Below are 18,553 nucleotides of genomic sequence, written 5' to 3' on the forward strand. Positions count from 1 at the left end.
TCACCTGAGAGCGAATATCACTTGCTGGAATCTTGTAAGGCAACAGGGGCAATCTAACTGCCTCCTTGGCAGCCTTATCTGCTAACTCGTTTCCCTCAACACCCATGTGGCTTGGGAGCCACATTAATGTGATTCTGGTGCCGGCATCCCAACACCCGGCCAGCAGGTCCTCAATCTGCTGCATCAGAGGGTGCCAAGTAAAACAGGTATAAATAGACTGTAGCAAGCTCAAGGAGTCAGTACACAGCAGAAATTGTCAGACAGTGCGTACTGCAGAGCTTTACAGATAACATAGAACTCTGCTGTGTACACACTACAGGTTTCCGGGATAGCAAAGAGAAACCTATCATTGTCGACAACGAACGCACAGCCCACTTTCATTTCTGCCTGCGAACCATCCATGTAAACAACGGCCAACAACGGACAGGAAGAGCCACCAATAAATCGAAGAGTCCATGTTTTCCTTCGAGCCAGTGTGCAGATCAAGGATTATTTCAGGTCGTCGTATTATCCACAGAGGTAACCCACTTGGTCGTCTGAAAAGGCAGGGAACCAAAGGTACATTGAAAAATCTGTGACTGCTCTCCAGGCGTATTCCAACCGGCAACGTTGCTCGAGGATAAGCAGCGTACAGCTGACAGTTTCTGTTGTGGAATGCGCAAGGATAGCTTGGGTGAAGTGGCATCTATTGCAAATTTGCAGCAGAGGACAGAAGCATTCGCTGGTGCCTCAGGTGTAAAGGCGGCACACCAGATTCTTTTTAGGCGGCACACCAGATTCTTTTTTTATAGTGGCTTTACGTCATACCGACACAGATAGGTCTTACGGCGACGATGGGATAGGAAAGGCCTAGAATTTGGAAGGAAGCGGCCGTGGCCTTAATTAAGGCACAGTCCCAGCATTTGCCTAGTATGAAAATGGGAAACCACGGAAAACCATCTTCAGGGCTCCTGACAGTGAGATTTGAACCCACTATCTCCCGGATGCAAGCTCACAGCCGCACGCCCCTAACCACACTGCCAGCTCGCTTGGTCACACCAGATTCAGCAAGCAGGCTAGCAATGGGGCTTGTACGCAAAACTCCTCTTGTCAACCTAACTCCGTTGTGGTGAATGCTATTCAGTTGGGCTAGGACATTTTGCCTTGCAGATCCATATGCTGCACTGCCCTAGTCTAACCTGGATAACATGTGAGCCCTTTAAAATCGTAGGAGCAACCTGTGGTCTGCCCCCCAAGTAGTGCCGTTAAGAAACTTCAAGATGTTAAGCTTTTTAGCACATTTCGCTTTTAGCTGCCGCACGTGTGCTCCCACAACAATTTTCTATTGAAAAGGAGCCCAAGAAATCGGTATGTGTCAACTACAGGTAAAGCGACATTTCCTAAGAAAAGCTCAGGATCCGTGTTTAGAGTGTGCTGCCGGCAAAAGTGTACATCAGAAGTCTTTGCGGTTGAAAACTGAAAGCCATGTTCTAAGGTCCATTGTTCCACTTTTCTAATAGCGAGCTGTAATTGTCGCTCAGCGACGGCCATATTTTGTGAGCTATAGTGCAGAGCAAAATCGTCTATATATAGCGATGGTATTACTGCTGAACCAGCAGCAGCGACAATACGTTTATGGCAATCGCGAACAGTGACACTAAGAACCGATCCCTGTGGGACTCCATTTTCCTGAACGTGGTACTGGGAATATGGCCTTCCTACTCAAACACAGAATAGACGGAGTGAAAACAAATTCGCAATAAATATCGGCAAGTTACCTCAGAAATTCCACTGATGCAGGACTGAAAGGATGCTGATTCGCCATATGGTGTCATATGCCTTTTCTAAGTCAAAGAAAACAGCCAAATGCTGTTTTTGGAGAAAAGTGTCCTGGATAGAAATCTCCAGGTGTACCAAGTGGTCAGTGGTCGACCAAACAGCTCGAAAGCCACATTTGTATTCGGACAAAAGTCCTCTTTCCTCCAGGCACCACACAAGTCGGCGATTCACCATCCTCTCAAAAAGCTTACACAAACAGTTTGTAAGACAAATAGGCCTGTAACTTCCTGCATACTTAGAACTTTTTCAGGTTTGAGGACAGGAATTACTATGCCCTCTCGCCACTGTGATGGAAACTCACCCTCAATCCAGATTTGGTTCAACACACGAAGGAGATATAAAAGACTCCTCACTAAGGTGTTTCAACATCTGGTTATAGACATTATCTGGTCCGGGAGAAGTTTCTTTGCAAAGCACCAAGGTGCTGTGGAGTTCCCACTCCGTAAAAGGGCATGTTATAGTTACCTGGAGCTTGGGTGGCAAAACTGAGTTGTTGATGTTCTGCCTCCCTTTTCAGAGCTAAGAAATCAAGATGGTAATTTCCGGAACCGGACACATCCGCGAAATGACCGGCCAAATGATTAGCAACAGAACATGCGTCTGTACCGATATTGCCTGCAATGGAAATTCCCGGTACTAAACATGTTCCTTGTATAACTGAAATACGTTGAATAGCCCACACTTGAGATGATGGTTATGTGACATCATAGACGACACATATCTCTCCCACGAAGCTTTCTTAATCTGTTGAAAAACAACTCGCGCCTTAGAGCGGAGTTTTTTACATGTTACCAAGTTGGCCACAGTAGGCTACCTACGACAGCATTTATAAGCGCAACGGCATTCTTTTATAGCTGCTGCAATTTCTTCGTTCCACCAAGGAATGAGTTTTCGGCGAGGAGGCCCTGAGGAGGAGGGAATGGACTCCTCAGCAGCAGAAAGGATAACCTATGTTATGTAAGTTATATCGCCGTCTATGCTCCGGTCAGTTGCGTTGGTAAAGGTTGCTAGTGCTGTGAACTTGGCCAATCAGCACGTTTAAGAATTCATCGAGGAGGCGCCTTAATAGATTTTTGTTTCAACAAAGTAATAATAATAGGGAAGTGGTCACTGTCACAGAGATCAGTGTGTACATTTCACTGAAGCAGGGGAGCCAGCGCTCGGCTGCATACACTAAGGTCTATGCGATAGTATGAGCCATACTGTACGTTGAAATGAGTAGCTTCACCTGTGTTCAAAATACATAAATCCAGCTCTCTTAGTAATATTTCAAACTCCCCCTTGGGCAAGGCATTTCAGAGCCCAATATAGGGCGATTGGCATTAAAATTGCCCAATAAGAGGAATGGAGGTCGAAGCTGAAGATCAGTTACATCATTTATATTAAGAGGCTGGCCTGGTGGAAAATACATTACACACTGTTGCTATGACAGGCAGTGGTACCCGCACTGCAACTGTTTCCAGTGGGGTTCTTAGAGGAATCTCTTCGCTAAATGTATTAGAACGAACAAAATTCCAACGCCACCTGACGCCCGGTGAGCATAATATCGTTCTGTCGAGTACAGTCTGAAATTTCTCAAGACTGTATGATGACCTGCTCTGAGATAAGTTTCCTGAATACAAACTATACTCGCCACAAACTCACTAATGAGCTGGTGCAGCTCAGGAAGATGCCTGTCATAACCGTTACAATTCCACTGTAACAGTGCCATAGTGTGGACAAAAAAGAGTGTTACGTTATGAGCGACAAGATGCTCTTAACCGTAAACACTATCAATATCTACATCCGTAGATGTAGATGACAGCTCGACGTCCATCCCGTCATCAACAGACGGTGGGACTGACACCCAGAACTTCGACATACTTTGGGGGCGGGATTTCTTTCTACAAGGAGAGCACTCAGGTTTAGGGGAAGAAGTTCCTGCTGGCGCTGATTCATAACCTCCAGATGGAGGGCATGATTTTCCCTTCGCAGGAGAAGTGCGGGAGCGCTCGGTAAGGGCATTCCTCTTATCTACCTTCTTTTCTTTTGATACAATTTCCCAGCCCTGGTCGACGATGCCACCTCTGCCGGCTTGGGCACGGCTTTCGCGACCTCTTGGGGGGGGGGGGGGGGGGAGAGAGACTTAGCCTTTCCCCCACTGCTGTGGTGGCTTAGAACTGCCAGCCGGCACAGACTTCTTGATGGTCAAAGGTTGTGTGATCCCCCTCCTTTGAGTTTTTACTCTTTGCGACTTTGCTCTCAGGAGCAACAGCCGCCTTGGGTGCAGCGATCTTGACAGGTAACGATGTTGTGAATGACGAACCTGGGAGACTCTGAGCTATCATGCTATAGTGTAATGTAGTGGCAGGTATATTAGTGGAATTAAACTTACGGCGCAAGGAAAGACCATCCAGGGTCTCTACCTCCTGGATCTTCTTTACACTCAGATATGTCGGATAGTTCCGATCTCGAGGAGAATGAAGACCAGAGCAGTTAGTGGACCTGTACAGAGTTGTGCACTCCTCCGTGCCATGAGCTGCTCTTCCACACGTACCACACACAGACTGATTCAAACGAGATACCGTATGTCCGAATCTCTGCCATTGATAGCATTGCATAGGAGCTGGGATGTATGGCCTCACACTGCAATGTAAGTTGTTACCTTGACTGTCTGGCAACACTGACAACTTCAAAGAGACAATGAAGGCACCAGTAGCAACGTCTTCACCGTTGACTTCGCGCGTAATGCGCCGGATGAGTGTCACGCCACGATTCTTCATGTCTTCCATCAACTCTTGGTCAGTGTGCACCAGATTCAAGGATTAGTGCTCTTCCACCTACTCCGATCAGGGGCCTCTGTAGCCGAACCAAGCAGCCATGACAATACCCACCTGGTCATAACCGGTAGTGCCCGGGGTCTGATGTTGAACGATGCCTAATACGGAATTAATAATAATAATAATAATAATAATAATATGTCCTTCTGGCATTTGGCTGTGCGGGGACCTGTGTTGTCAATCAGATACTACTGCACGGGTACATGACACTCCCACCCGCCACCTCCTGGGTGGTCAAAAGCAGGCTTTCAGGCATAATCGCACACATAAGAGGCCCATCTCTGAGCAGCATGCACATCAAGAATTTTGAATCAGTCTCCTTGAATCTGGTGCACACTGACCAAGAGTTGATGGAAGACATGAAGAACCGTGGCGTGACACTCGCCCGGCGCATTACGCGCGAAGTCAACGGTGAAGACGTTGCTACTGGTGCGTTCATTGTCTCTTTGAAGTTGTCAGTGTTGCCAGACAGTCAAGGTAACAACTTATCATTGCAATGTGAGGCCATACATCCCAGCTCCTATGCAATGCTATCAATGGCAGAGATTCGGACATACGGTATCTCGTTTGAATCAAACTACTGTACCCTGCTGCTCTTTCGTATATCTTAAGAATGAATTGATACCAATCAGCAATAGTCTACAGAATATCATCACTGAAATTTCTATTTCTATATTATTGAATGGAACTTAGTACAGTATAAATAAAAGGACTTTTGAGTGCGGATGGGTTATGTGTCATTTTGGATAAATTCTTCTGCCCTTATGTTCCTTTTGCAAAACAAAGACTTTTAAAAAATTCACGTATGAATGATGCTATCACCAAATCTTATTATGTCTAACATACTGTAGAACTTCTTCATGCGGGCATGATCCCAGGACATGCACATTTGTTTCTATCTCTCTGTGGCAATGCCTACAAAGGTTACCATTATGGGACCTTACCAGAATGAACTGCATGGCAGAGACATTGGCAGTCATTTTAATGGCCTCTCAACATTCACTGCACGAAAGCTCATCGTGGGTTAGTAGTACAAGCATCAAACATAACTGTTGGCTCTTCTGTAAGTTTTTCTCTGGGGATATTAAATGCAAATGACTTACTCATTCTTTGTTTTTGCCTATTATGACAATGTCATGAGCGAAACCCATCACCGTAAGATTCTTCTCGTATGAAGCTAAGAAATATCCACGACAGGTGCTGATGTTTTCCTGTGTTAACCTGTCAAGCAAGTGGTCTGCTGCGAGGTTTTAGGAGGCAGGGGAAAGAGGGTGATCCTTGTAATATCATTCTCCTTAGGTGAATTGTTTTTGTCTTTCCCCATGTTAAATTTTCCTCCTGAAGGTATATGATAGCATTAGAAGTATATGGGTTTGAGTTAGGCTAAATATCCCAGGTTTCACACCAAGAAATTAGTCTGGTTGTGACATTAATAACAACACAGGTTTAAGGGCTCTTATTCTAAAGTCAAATTGCTTCATAACCTGCACTAACCTTGTTCAAATGTAGCTGCAGCTCCAATTTCTTTTGACTTGACTTCCGTCAGGGAGGATTTGTTCTCTTTCTCAGTTGAATAACATCGACGTCCATACATAAGCCGACAAGAAGAGTAATTTGCCCAGCACATAGCTTCAATATTACATCTACACATCGAGTGCAGAATTTTTGCACTGGGAAAAGGTGTAAATCTCGCAAGTACTGGTACAATTCTTGACATAGTGGACATCAGACTGGAAAGAAATTCAGTAGCACATACGGATGTACCATTGAGACAAGCAGCGTTTTATAAATACAGTATTTTGGCAAACTATGATAAAATATGACATGTTACTCAAATCTGTTCCTATTGCCATCCATTCTAATACATCTGGAATAATTTGTATGCATAATCAAGACTAATACGAAAGGCATATAACCTAACACTAATTCATTGTAAAGGATAAAAATAAAACAAAGATCATGTTTAATAAAATAGACTAATTATGAGTATGATCAATTAACTTACCTGCCCGAGGAGACACGTATGGATAATGAAAATGAAATGGTCGTTTTATTAACCTTTCAAGCCCGTATTCTCCTCTCTTGGGTCTCAGGTTGGTATATCAAACTAGTGCCAATGAAACATTAAGGCTACGGGACGAATACCAATATTACAATACGTATATCCGAACTGTCAGTTGATGGTTTGAAATTTGGATAATTCTCAATCATTGTAATAAAAATAAGCGCATCATTATATTTAGAGGAACGAGATGGCAATATATATAACACACTGATGTGGAAATTCTGAAAATGCATTTATAAAGAAATATTTTCATTATGCGGTGCTTGGTAGTATTGGACTATCCTAAAGAAACAAATGAACATAGAATGTAAACAGCTGGTTGGTGTTTGTCTATCCTGCGCGTGTAATCATGTGGCATTATGAAATGCGATAATATGATTCCCGAATTCTCAAGGCTGATGTTTTATCGTTGGAATACACTTACAGTCCACGTTTCAGGTGAAATATCTGAAAACAGCACTTGACATGAGGTATGTTTTTAATTGGTACTATTTATGTATCTGTACACCGCACGTGAGAAGTTGAATTGTTTAAGTTGGATGATTAATCAGTTCTGATATAAATGAGTTCTGGTAGTGGAAGATTAGATAATTTTATTTCTGAATTAGTATTGCTTTTTGGAGGATTTACTTTCTCAGTAAATTTTTCTTAGTTTAGAATAATCACTTATGTTCAAAATCAAAATTGATCTGCATTTAGGGCAGTCACCCAGGTGCCAGATTCCCTACTTGTTTTCCTAGGCTTTTCTTAAATGATTTCAAAGAATTTGGAAATTTACTGAACATTTCCCTTGGTAAATTATTCCAATCCCTAAATGCCCTACCTATAAATGAATGTTTGCCCCAGTTTGTTCTCTTGAATTCCAACTTTATCTTCATATCTATGTATCTCACATCTTTCCTACTTTTAAAAACACCACTCAAACTTAATTCGTCTACTAAAGTCATTCCATGCCTTCTCTTCATTGACAGCTCAGAACATACCATGTAGTTGAGCAGTTCGTCTCCTATCTCCCAAGTCTGCCCAGCCAAAACTTTGCAACATTTTCGTAACGCTACTCTTTTTTCGGAAATCACTCAGAACAAATCAAGCTGCTTTTCATTTTTTTCAATTCTCAAGTCAAGTTATCCTGGTGAGGGTCGCAAGCACTGGAACCATACTCTAGTTGGGGTCTTACCAGATACGTATATGCCCTGTCCTTAACATCCATACTGCAACCCCTAAATTCCCTCATAATCATGTTCAGAGATCTGTACCCTTTATTTGCAATCCCTTTTATGTGATCACCCCAATGAAGATCTTTTCTTGTATTAACACCTATGTTAGTTACCGTACTTCAAAATGTGGTTCATTGTAGAATTCAATGGGTACGATCTAATAATTTATGCTAAAATTTCTCTTCTAACAGAAAAATTGAAATGGATTCCTAACATGAATATATATTAATATTTTGAAACACTGTTATTTATTTGCTAGGTGGCTTGAGAGAGAATACAGGGAATTTCTGCATACGGTGATTTGCCTTTAATTTATTTTCATGGCAAACTTGAGATTGGATAGGGACTAACATGAACATGTTCCTACCTTCTGCTTATCTCACAAACATTTATTTTAATGTGTTGTTATACTTACTGTACATCTTATAGCCTAATAGATGAAAGGCATTTGGCCTAACTAAAAACGAAAATACCAGCTGATTGTATTTGAACAGAAATACCAGTTGCATGTAGTTGCATGTAAAACAGTATTTCTGTGCTACTGTTTCTGTTACTGACTTAGTCAAAATTATATAATTCCTCAGAACTGGAACTAATTTACATCAAAACTTATTAATCATATGGCTCGGTGATGGAGGAGACACCTGTGCATGTTTTGAACAATTGTAAACTTAACTGTCAGTGACAGAACAGTTTCAGAATTCTTCCTCACATAAACTTACCTCAGAACAAGATGATGATTCAGTGGGTTTGTACCAGTATAAAACCAAACCCCATGGCACTACAGCCCTTGAAGGGCCTTGGCCTACCAAGTGACCGCTGCTCAGCCCGAAGGCCTGCAGATTATGAGTTGCGTGTGGTCAGCACGACGAATCTTCTCGGCCGTTATCCTTGGCTTTCGAGACCGGGCCTGCTATCTCACCGTCAGATAGCTCCTCAATTCTAATCACGTAGGCTGAATGGACCTCGAACCAGCCCTCAGGTCCGGGTAAAAATCCTGGACGGGAATCAAACACGGGACTGGCATTGTACCAGTTATAAATATGTGGTAAAATGTTTAGTGGACTCTTCCAGAAACTGAAAATTAATGCTGTATAGTTTTTTATGTGATTTGCCTGGTGATGGCCATGATCGTTAAGGCGTCAAGTCTATATGGTCTGACAGCATGGTTAGCTGGTAGGAGAGGTGGTGGTATACAATTTCAAATCACTAGATTATGTGTCAAACTCCTGGAATCATTTCCAAACCTCTTCGCAGTATTCATTGAACACTGATGATGGCGATTCGTCTATTGGATGGAGACATCAGGCCTTGAGCAGATTCCTTGATGTTATTCAACAGGAGTAGGCTATGTGCCAGTAGCAGGTTTCACTCTCTCCCTTCCTACTATCATATATCAGATCATTTATTTCATCTCATGATTTCATCTGAGGTTGTTGTTGGGAAAGGCATACGGTCACAAAAAACTCACTATGAAGATTCATCTCATTTCAGTGTTCTCCCTAGGACGTTTTTAATGGGCCCTGCTGTTTTTACAGACCACCCGGCTAACATAATCTAGATATGTGCTAGTTACATAATATTAATACCTGTTTGAGTCATTAGCTGCTCCAAATTAAAATGTAAATACTGTAAAACGTTTATTTAAATGTTCATTATTGTCAGGATAATTGCATGAATTACATCAGAGTTTTGCTTGACTATCGTGTAGTGTTGTGTGCGAGTAGTGTCTGGATTGGTGTGAGCACTGATTCCGTATGACATCACAAACCTGTAGGCCACCGTACTGCAACCAAGTAGTAAGCACCAGAGTCACATGATTACGAACGAACAGGAGAACACTATAAGTTCAAGAACACAGTGTTATGTCTTGTTTGTGATAATAACACCAAAATAATACAATTTTGCAGACAATATTTACTTGCCTGATATTGTTAATGCCCTGAGGGGAATATATTGAAATGTTATCATATTAATTTCTTATGTAGTATTCCCCGCCCGGCTACTCATTCCTGCCACCTGGGTGACGAAAACTTCTGGGGAGAACACTGCAGTTTATAACCGACCCCGTAGAGTAATGGGACAAGGGTTGGAAACGCACATTTGTTGATGTGAATTAACATGGGCTCTGTTAAAGAAGCCGGTCGTTATCAGTTTTTATGTAATCGGGACAATAACCTTAATGATATAATTGATAATAAGAACTCCTTATAGGAAGGAATATTAAGGGAACCTGGGGTAATTATAATATAGGGTAATTAGAACATTATATAAATACCATATGCAGGAAAATAAAATGCAAAATTGATAGGGTAATTAGAAAAATACTCTTGCACAAATTGAGTAACACTGTATAATGTGTGGGAATGCAGAAATATCATTAGTTACTTTTTGGTATTTATATGATAATGTTCTAATTACCCCGGGACGGGTGAGTTGGCTGTGTGGTTAGGGGTGTGCAGCTGTGAGCTTGCATCCGGGAAATAGTGGGTTCAAATCTTACTGTCGGCAGCCCTGAAGGTGGTTTTCCGTTCTTTCCCATTTTCACACCAGGCAAATGCCGGGGCTGTACCTAATTAAGGCCACGGCCGCTGCCTTCCCACTCCCAGCCGTTTCCTATCCCACTGTTGCCATAAGACCTATCTGTGTCAGTGCGACGTAAAGCAAATTGTAAAAAGAAAAATTACCCCGGGTTCCCTTAGCACATCTGGGAACATTAGGCATAAAAAATAACACAGACTGTAAAAGAAAGAAACAGATCGAATCTCTGTCCTCCCGAATATCTATTCCCCTACCATCTCTTCAGAACCCATTGAAACAGTGACCGTAAGCGACACGCCTCCTCCCCACTCCATACCCTTGAATCCCCGAGGAAGGAGGAAGCTTCAGAATGCACACATCGTTATTTCACTAGAAGGAAATCCGCATCAGTTGCCGCTAGACTCCTCCAAGGACACAGTAGGTTGCCGACGTAACAAGGTGAGACACCATTCACTTAAATATTACCTTCCCTTGTGCAGATTTTAATACACATTAATACAAAGCAATCCCCCATTTTTGTTTCAATGCAGATTTTGGTGAAGCTTTTTCATAAGAACAATAAGACAGCAGTGAAATGAAATGTCGTATGGCTTTTAGTGCCGGGATATCCCAGGACGGGTTCGGCTCGCCATGTGCAGGTCTTTCTATTTGACGCCCGTAGGCGAGCTGCACGTCGTGATGAGGATGAAATGATGATGAAGACAACACATACACCCAGCCCCCTTGCCATTGGAACTAACCAATTAAGGTTAAAATCCCCGACCCAGCCGGGAATTAAACCCGAGACCCTCTGAACCGAAGGCCAGTACGCTGACCGTTCAGCCAACGAGTCGGGCAAGAGAGCAGTCAGCTTCAGAGGATCCCTTAGTAAACAAAATTCAAGAGAACCATTTTCACCAAATTAAATCAAACGAAAGTACTCACCTCATAATAATAATTATTCAAAACAATTTTTGAAGGTGTCCATCTTTTCAATAAAATCTATTTTTCTTTATAAGTAGAATCTTTACATTAGCATCGATTCAAATTGTTGGGACGTGTTTCGCCCTCATGTAGGGCATCATCAGCCAGTTTCTTGACTCAAAATCCTTAATTAGACCTACAACCAGAATTCTGATTATAATAACATTCAGAATATTTTAAAACTATGTAGTTTATGTTATCTTAAAATTTCTGGTACTCATTTGACTAGAATAACTACTTGTGTGAAGTAGAACGCATTGAGACAATGTTAATCCTTAAATAAAAGTTCTGGGGTACACAAATCGACTATAAATTTAACACTGTTGAATCACTTCAGCTATTTATTTAAAAACAGTCTTATTGTCTATTAATGTGATGGTTCTTCCTTGGACACAAATTCTTGATGGTACACTTTATTGTTAATGTTCGAAAACTCCTTTATTAAGGTGTTCTAACTGCTCCACTTCTCTTAACTTCTATTGAGAGAACATACGTAAAATGGATATCCCTAAATGGACTGTCGGTTTGAATTTGTAAACAGTTGACTGAGTTAACCTATTTGATACTGCATTCCCTGTTTAAAAGAGCTTTTTCGTTACAGGTTTTTAAAAGACTTTAAAAATCATGATTTAATTTTAACTGACATGTTGTCGATCTCATGTCACCTCTGTAAATTCAGATTTATGCGAGTAAAATAAGTACATAAACATTTTTTGTCACGTTGCTTATAGATGTTTTGCTTTTTAAGTTGTGAGTCGCTTGTTGTTGGAGAGAGTCGAACAGGGGACTTCTCAATGTATTCATATAAATGATGAGTTCCGGAACTCTAGTACGAAGAACGGAGTTGAATTGAGTGTCTGTAACGATAAGAAAATTGTTTGTTTTACTATTTGGAATGAATGTTGTTAAATTAAAAGTGAATGGCGTTGGATTCTATCACTTGCCCCCCTGTCTCTCTCGCGGCTAGCTTGTCTCGGTGACACTACTAGATTGTCTGGATGTAACTGAGCCTGCACACCTCATGTTGTATCTGTGTACTGTAGGGGAAGGAGAAGGGCAGGCGGGTGGTGTATTGGCTGGTCTTGGAGGAGTATTCATTGTGGGTGAGACTTTTTATGAGAAGATTTATTGATGTTTATAAAAGTATTCTCCTTTATTTTCATTACTTTTATTAATTATGGAGTTAAATTGTATAGGCCTAGAGGGGTTTTGTGCCTATTGTGTCATTCAAATTAAGGTTTTCAATGAAGTATAGGTCTATAAAAATGTAAATATTTGCATATTCATTCATCAGTTTTCCTTTTCCTAAGTTTTTCAGTATTGTTAAATCTTGTCCTGTTGTTGTATAAGTGTGTCCTGTTTCCTTCACGTGTACACACATAGCTGAATATTTACTATGATTATTCACGTTGAAGTGTTCCAAATATTTTGTTGAAAAACTACATCCAGTCTGTCCGATGTACGAGGCAAAATAGTTTGAGCACATTAGCTTATACATTCCGGAACCTGAATATTGATCTTTATTCAAATTAACACTGTTATGGTTTAAAAACAAACTTTGAGTGGTGTACTGTGTTTTAAATGTGATTTTTATATTTTGTTTATTAAATTGGTTTGATACCTGATATATATATTGGAGTTATTGTATGTAAATGTAGCATATGTCGACTTTTTTGTTTATCTGGAATAAGATATAACATTAGTTTATTTTTAACTTTATTGATTATACGATTAACCATTAAATCCATTAAACTTAGCTATGCTCTTGATATATTGTATTTCTTTATTATGTTCTTTGGACGTGAGGGGTATTTTAAATGCTGTATAAGTTAAACTATAGTAAGCTGCTTGTTTGTGTGAGTTAGGGTGTAATGAATTATTTTTAACTGTAATAGGGGGAAAAGTTGTTTTTCTGTAGATTTGGTATTCAAATTCGTTGTTTTAATGTGCAGTAATGATATCTAAAATGTTTATAGAGTTATTGACCTCATCTTCTTTAGTAAACTTAAAATTCTGATCTAAGCTGTTCAGGTATTCTAAAATATTGTCACTACTGTTAAGTTCTTGATCTATTATTTAATTGTAAATGTGTCGTCCACATATCGTAACCCCACAGAACAGCAAAGCGACATGAAGCATAAAATAAAGGAAAAACTCACTAATTTGGCTAATGAATTAAATACAAATTCTAAACTCGTGAACCACAAATTAAACAAAGATCTACAAATTAAAATAAAACAGAATGATGTCATAGTCACTAAAGCCTATAAAGGAGGAGCCACAGTCATAACAAACAAGAAGGATTATATCGATAAAACAGAAACTTTTTTCTCAGATAAATCTTTTTCCTTAATAAGTAAAGACCCTATAGCCCAAGTTCAATGCAACCTCAAAACGTTACTTAAAAATTCAACCTTTTTACTATACAAACATGAAACACAAAATTTAAGTAATGTGAATCTGAACATTCCTAAGGCAAGAGCTTTGCCTAAAATTCATAAAGCTGAAATTCCTATAAGACCTATTATCAGTAGTAAGAATAGTCCAGCATACAAGACATCAAGATACATACACAATTTCCTTAAAAAACATTATAAACTTAACAATCCTTCTCCATTAAGAAATTCATTAGAGTTTTGCGAACAATTACAAAAATGTAAAATACAGCCTAATCATGTTGTGTTCATTCGATATAACTAACATGTACTCAAATATCCTAACCAAAGAAACAGTTAACATTATTAAAGAAAATCTAACTAAACATAGTCATCTCAGTAGTCTTGAGATAAATTACTTTATTAAAATATTAAATTTCGTGCTGGACAATTTTTTCACATTTAATGGGAAACCATATCAATAGAAGGGATTATCCATGGGGGATCTGATTCCAGGTATACTAGCAGATATTTATATGGATCATCTAAAACATACTAAAATATTATCCAAAATACGAGGCCTACACTTATGGTTATGATACATGGATGTCACATTTACAATAACAGATCAAGAACTTAACAGTAGTGACAATATTTTAGAATACCTGAACAGCTTAGATCAGAATTTAAAGTTTACTAAAGAAGATGAGGTCAATAAATCTATAAACTTTTTAGATATCACTACTACATGTAAAAACAGTGAATTTGAATACCAAATCTACAGCAAACCAACTTTTCCCCCTGTTACAGTTAAAAATAATTCATTACACCCTAACTCACACAAACAAGCAGCTTACTATAGCTTAACTTATAGAGCATTTAAAATACCCCTCACGTCCAAAGAACATAATAAAGAAATACAATATATCAAGAGCATAGCTAAGTTTAATGGATTTAATGGTTAATCGTATAATCAATAAAGTTAAAAATAAACTAATGTTAAATCTTATTCCAGATAAACAAAAAAGTCTACATATGCTACATTTACATACAATAACTCTAATATATATCAGGTATCAAACCAATTTAATAAACAAAATATAAAAATCACATTTAAAACACAGAACACCAATCAAAGTTTGTTTTTAAACCATAACAGTGTTAATTTGAATAAAGATCAATATTCAGGTTCCGGAATTTATAAGCAAACGTGATCTAATTGTTCGCCTTGTACACCGGACAGACTGGACATAGTTTTTCAACAAAATATTTGCAACATTTCAACGTGAATAAACATAGTAAACATTCAGCTATGAGTGTACACGTGAAGGAAACAGGGCATACTTACACAACAACAGAACAGGATTTAACAATACTGAAAAACTTGAGAAAAAGAAAATTGATGAATGAATATGAAAATATTAAAATTTTTATAGACCTATACTTCAATAAAAACCTTAATTTGAATGACACAATAGACACAAAAAACCCTCTATACAATTTAATTCCACAATTAATAAAAGTAATGAAAATAAAGGAGAATACTTTTATAAACATCAATAAATCTTCTCATAAAAAGTCTCACCCACAATGAATACTCCTCCAAGACCAGCCAATACACCGCCTGCTTGCCCTTCCCCTTCCCCTACAGTACACAGATACAACACAAGGCGTGCAGGCTCAGTTACAGCCAGACGATCTAGTAGTGTCACGGAGACAAGCTAGCCGTGAGAGAGACAACGGGGTAAATGATAGATTCCAACGCCATTCACTTTTAATTTAACAACATTCATTCCCAATAATAATTTTTTTTGTGCTATTTGCTTTGCGTCCTACCGACACAGATAGGTCTTATGGCGATGATGGGACATGAACGGCCTAGAAATGGCAAGGAAGCGGCTGTAGCCTTAATTAAGGTACAGCCCCAGCATTTGCTTGGTGTGAAAATGGGAAACCACAGAAAACTATTCTCAGGGCTGCCGACATTGGGATTCGAACTTCATATATCCCGGATGCGAGCTCACAGCTGTGCGTCCCTAACTGCACGGCCAACTCGCCCGCTAAATAGTAAAACAAACAATTTTCTTATGGTTACAGACACTCAATTCAACTCCAGTCTTCATATTGAAGTTCCTGAATTCGTCATTTATATGAACACATTGAGAAGCCCCCTGTTCGACTCTCTCCAACAACAAGCAGCTCACTACTTGAACAGCAAAACATTTATAAGCAACATGACAAAAATATTTATATACTCATTTTACTCGCATAAATCTGCGTTTACAGAGGTGACACAAGATCAACAACTTGTCAGTTAAAATCAAAGAATGATTTTAAAAGTTTAAAAAAAAAAAAAAAAAAAAAAAAAAAACTGTTGTGAAATAGCTCTTTTAAACAGAGAATGCAGTATCAAATAGGTCAGCTATTTTATGTACAGTATATCATGGTGGTGCTGCAAACAGCCAAGCTCATGGGGAGGAGGAAAATGATGTTGGTGAAATTATGCTTGAGGAAGTGGAAAGGATAGTAAATAAACTCCATTGTCATAAGGCAGCAGGAATAGATGAAATTAGACCTGAAATGGTGAAGTATAGTGGGAAGACAGGGATGAAATGGCTTCATAGACTAGTAAAATTAGCGCGGAGTGTTGGTAAGGTACCTTCAGATTGGACAAAAGCAGTAATTGCACCTATCTATAAGCAAGGGAACAGGAAGGATTGCAACAATTATCGAGGTATCTCATTGATTAGTATACCAGGCAAAGTATTCACTGGCATCTTGGAAGGGAGGGTGCGATCAGTCGTTGAGAGGAAGTTGGATGAAACCCAGTGCGGTTTCAGACCACAGAGAGGCTGTCAGGATCAGATTTTCAGTATGCGCCAGGTAATTGAAAAATGCTACGAGAAGAATAGGCAGTTGTGTTTATGTTTCGTAGATCTAGAGAAAGCATATGACAGGGTACCGAGGGAAAAGATGTTCGCTATACTGGGGGACTATGGAATTAAAGGTAGATTATTAAAATCAATCAAAGGCATTTATGTTGACAATTGGGCTTCAGTGAGAATTGATGGTAGAATGAGTTCTTGGTTCAGGGTACTTACAGGGGCACAAGGCTGTAATCTTTCACCTTTGCTGTTTGTAGTTTACATGGATCATATGCTGAAAGGTATAAAATGGCTGGGAGGGATTCAGTTAGGTGGAAATGTAGTAAGCAGTTTGGCCTATGCTGACGACTTGGTCTTAATGGCAGACTGTCCCGAAAGCCTGCAGTCTAATATCTTGGAACTTGAAAATAGGTGCAATGAGTATGGTATGAAAATTAGCCTCTCGAAGACTAAATTGATGTCAGTAGGTAAGAAATTCAACAGAATTGAATGTCAGATTGGTGATACAAAGCTGGAACAGGTCGATAATTTCAAGTATTTAGGTTGTGTGTTTTTCCAGGATGGTAATATAGTAAGTGAGATTGAATCAAGGTGTAGTAAAGCTAATGCAGTGAGCTCGCAGTTGCGATCAGCAGTATTCTGTAAGAAGGAAGTCAGCTCCCAGGCGAAACTATCTTTGCTTCGGTCTGTTTTCAGACCAACTTTGCTTTACGGGAGCGAAAGCTGGGTGGACTCAGGATATCTTATTCATAAGTTAGAAGTAACAGACATGAAAGTAGCAAGAATGATTGCTGGTACAAACAGGTGGGAACAATGGCAGGAGGGAACTCGGAATGAAGAGATAAAGGCTAATTTAGGAATGAACTCGATGAATGAAGCTGTACGCATAAACCGGCTTCGGTGGTGGGGTCATGTGAGGCGAATGGAGGAGGATAGGTTACCTAGGAGAATAATGGACTCTGTTATGGAGGGTAAGAGAAGTAGAGGGAGACCAAGACGACGATGGTTAGACTCGGTTTCTAACAATTTAAGGATAAGAGCCATAGAACTAAATGAGGCCACAACACTAGTCGCAAATCGAGAATTGTGGCGACGTTTAGTAAATTCTCAGAGGCTTGCAGACTGAACGCTGAAAGGCATAACAGTCTATAATGATAATGTATGTATGTATGCATATAATTTTATTTGCATAGCCACTCATGTTGGTTTTTTTGTTTTTCTTGCTAGTGGCTTTACGTCGCACCGACACAGATAGGTCTTATGGCGACGATGGGACAGGAAGGAGTGGGAAGGAAGAGGCCGTGGCCTTAATTAAGGTACAGCCCCAGCATTTGCCTGGTGTGAAAATGGAAAACCACGAAAAACCATCTTCAGGACTGCTGACAGTGGGTTTCGAACCCACTACCTCCCGAATACTGGACACTGGCCGCAATTAAGCGACTGCAGCTATCGAGCTCGGTCATGTTGTTTTATAATTAGGCAATTCTATGCATATAACAACATTTTAATCTGTGTTTTAACTGGACTTTATGGTTCATATCATGTTCATGCTGGACCATTTTAAGATTCAGGATTGACAAGACCTTATTTTCAAAGACTTTTTTATTAACTTATTTTAATGTGTCCTCACCTTATTTTCAATTTTTGTATGTGTGACTGAAGATGTCCCATAAGAGGACGAAACGTGTATCATGAATATAGTCTAATGTAGTCTTTTCAATAAAGACAATTACAGTATTGTAAAGGTGGACTTAGAAATTTAAATTTTCACAAGTTGCTCTAATATGAAATTTATTACATACAGTTAGAACACCTTAATAAAAGTGTTTTCGAACATTAACAAGAATACGTGTCCAAGGAAGAACCATCA

At 39.6% G+C, this 18,553-nt stretch overlaps 2 protein-coding genes across 3 annotated transcripts in view; one reads left to right on the forward strand and one right to left on the reverse strand.

The window, feature by feature from the left end:
• LOC136877039 (mitochondrial import inner membrane translocase subunit Tim21) overlaps nucleotides 1-6,730 on the reverse strand; it is a 36,092-nt gene extending 29,362 nt beyond the window's left edge. Inside the window, exons 1-2 of the mRNA XM_067150841.2 lie at nucleotides 6,643-6,730; nucleotides 6,132-6,367 (exon numbers count right to left, since the gene is read on the reverse strand). Coding sequence (XP_067006942.2) covers nucleotides 6,132-6,363 — 232 coding nt within the window. The 5' untranslated portion in view covers nucleotides 6,364-6,367; nucleotides 6,643-6,730. The remainder of the gene's footprint in view (nucleotides 1-6,131; nucleotides 6,368-6,642) is intronic.
• A 283-nt stretch (nucleotides 6,731-7,013) lies between these two features.
• The window catches only part of LOC136877040 (solute carrier family 66 member 2), an 84,956-nt gene continuing 73,416 nt past the window's right edge, over nucleotides 7,014-18,553 (forward strand). For both annotated transcript variants that reach the window (XM_067150842.2, XM_067150843.2), the window contains exon 1: nucleotides 7,014-7,172. The gene's annotated coding sequence lies outside the window, so the exon portion shown is untranslated. The remainder of the gene's footprint in view (nucleotides 7,173-18,553) is intronic.

The sequence above is a fragment of the Anabrus simplex genome, chromosome 7 (genome assembly GCF_040414725.1).
Source record: "Anabrus simplex isolate iqAnaSimp1 chromosome 7, ASM4041472v1, whole genome shotgun sequence".
Taxonomy (NCBI): domain Eukaryota; kingdom Metazoa; phylum Arthropoda; class Insecta; order Orthoptera; family Tettigoniidae; genus Anabrus; species Anabrus simplex.